This window comes from Penaeus monodon, chromosome 12 (genome assembly GCF_015228065.2).
Source record: "Penaeus monodon isolate SGIC_2016 chromosome 12, NSTDA_Pmon_1, whole genome shotgun sequence".
NCBI classification, from domain to species: domain Eukaryota; kingdom Metazoa; phylum Arthropoda; class Malacostraca; order Decapoda; family Penaeidae; genus Penaeus; species Penaeus monodon.
The window spans coordinates 13,432,744-13,435,243 of record NC_051397.1 but is presented as its reverse complement, the minus strand read 5'-3'; the positions used below and the strand labels follow the sequence as shown (position 1 = coordinate 13,435,243).

The following is a 2,500-nucleotide window of genomic DNA, read 5'->3' as shown; positions in this document are numbered from 1 at the left end:
GGGGAAGCTCATCCTCCCGGCAGTCTGCCTTGCAGTGGCCTTCCTTCTGGCATGACCCACAAATCAGAGGTGGTTTCTGGCCATTTGTAAAGACCTTTTCCTCGAACTTGAAGCTGGAAGTGGTTCAAATCAATATAATTTCAATTCAATATACTTTCCTTCATGCAAGATTTACACCTAGCTACTACCCATGTTAATTGTAGGTGTTTATACACTGTCCAATTTCATCACAGATGGCTCTTAACATCTGCAAACAGTGTGTGCTTTGGATAGTCTTTTTGCACCTGTACCACTGTTTGCATAAATTTTGTGTTTAACTGTTTTTCCACTCATAGTATACCATGACATATATACTTTATGTAATTAAATACTGTATTTTGAATATGTACCGCTTTTCATCTATGTTAACCCTTAAAGATATTGAGGTCTATTTCTTAAAAAAATTATTAAACTTTTTTTTTTTTTTCAAATTTATGAGTCTGAAAGCTCAATCTTATTTTGTAGATGACAACATGATGTTATCACATTATCCATGAAATTTCACCTGGAAAGAATGCAGACTATAATATTCACTCACAAGAGAGACAAACTTCGAATAGTTAACCCTTTGCCGACAGGTGGCATGTACGCACATGCCATGGCATGGCGGGACTATCTGCTGGGGGCATGTATGTACATCCATGGTGTATGTATGGACATGCCAGTTTTTTTTTTTTTGTTACAATCACAGCAAAATATAATTTTTCTGCCACTGAAAGTGTGATTAAGTCATTTTTAACACTTTCTCATTTTTACTATAAAAAAAAAAAAAAAAAAAAAAAAGCAACAAACCGACAATTTCAACTCCATGATGCCACACACTGCTTATTTTATTCAGACTATAGACTGAATAATGATCAACTATGGAGTCTATATAACAACAAAAAATACCTTTCATTCTCGATTTATCACGAAATATGGCAAGTAGAGACTTTAGAAAATAATGAAAACTGAAAATACAACATATCCTCGTAGTATTACAAAGAAACAGCAACGATATAAGCCCCCAGCAGCGAGGCCCGGGCCACTATGAATACTACCCGTCGGGAAAGGGTTAAATGGTATTCAAACAACTCCTGAGTTGCAAGTTTAATCAATTTCAAAATGCCTAAAATAGTGACACTTCTTCTAATTCATAAAAACAGGTGTTCCACAAAATGACAGCTAGGACCATGCTCCCTCCTGTGTAATTCTTGATAACTTTGCTACACTCTACAACAGTCCCTAAAGTCCCAGTAAATAACAAAAAATCAAGTTTCAAGAAAAACATATAAAAATTTTCCTTACTGCTAGTTCAAGAAGCATGATTTTCTTTTATGTTATATACAAACACAATGTGATTAAGTACTAAAACAATAAACTTTGGTAAATAAACAGATATGTTCCAATATTATTAATTTTAGTGCATCCTTCTGAAACTACCCTGCCTTCATATCTTAGCTTTGAAACTGCCTCATTACTGGGGTTACTAGCAATAATATCTTATTAAAAAAAGATCTTACCATTTTTCTAGGGTACTGTAAACAATATTTTCAGGGCTTGAAAAATTCTAAGAGCTTATTTTCCTCAGAAAATACATATTTTCCTTTTCTTGAGTCTACATAAATTTTCAGAGAAGATTTAGTTTTCTATCCAATGCTAATCTATGGAGAGGACAGAAGGTGATAGGCTGGGAGCAGAAGAGGCTTAGGGTTGACCAGAGTTGTGCTGGACAGACATTCTTTAACATTGCTCTTGTATATCTTTTCTAATTCAACTAATCATCACATGCATACACTCCTCCCATTTGTCTGCTATCATTGTTGACTGTCTGGTAACTCTCCATAATGTTGCATTTCCCAAGACTTCTGAATACAAGGACCTTAGAAAATTATAAAATCATATTTTTTCAGCACAAAACAGTCAGTCGCCCTTTTAACCCTTTCCCAACAGGTAGTATTCATAGTGGCCCGGGCCTCGCTGCCGGGGGCTTATATCGTCACCCTAGCATGCGCGACCGCTCATGCCAAATACCAGCATCCCTTGCCTTTTCTTCGTAATACTAAGAGCCTATGTTGATAAATCAAGACTGTAGAATATTTTTGTTGTTATATAGACTCCATAGTTGATCATTATTTGCTCTATAGTCTGAATAAAATAAGCAGTGTGGGGCTTCATGGAGTTGAAACTAGGTTTTTTTTTTTTTTTTTTTTTTTTTTTTTTGCATTTTTTTTTAAGTTAATTTATAAGATAACTTTAGTTTCAACAGGTTTATATTATCAATTCCATATAGATATACTTTTATGTTCAGTGTTTTTATAAATAAGTGATTTTTTTTTTTTTTTCTTCTTTTTTCTTTTTATCAAAAATACATATCGGTATTTTTACGTGGTTTTACATCATCACTTCGTGAATACTATATAATATCTCAGGCCAATGTAGTTGATTACTGACAATTTTTTTTTACGCTAACCTTGGAAGC

The 2,500-nt window shown here is 34.0% G+C and overlaps 2 protein-coding genes across 2 annotated transcripts in view; both read right to left on the bottom strand.

The window, feature by feature from the left end:
- The window catches only part of LOC119579318 (terminal uridylyltransferase 7-like), a 31,402-nt gene that overhangs the window by 4,871 nt on the left and 24,031 nt on the right, over positions 1-2,500 (bottom strand). The window contains exon 4 of the mRNA XM_037927082.1: positions 1-113. This exon is cut by the window's left edge and continues 72 nt beyond it. Coding sequence (XP_037783010.1) covers positions 1-113 — 113 coding nt within the window. The remainder of the gene's footprint in view (positions 114-2,500) is intronic.
- Positions 1-2,500, bottom strand: part of LOC119579317 (protein transport protein Sec24-like CEF) — a 39,244-nt gene that overhangs the window by 26,165 nt on the left and 10,579 nt on the right. The window lies entirely within an intron of this gene.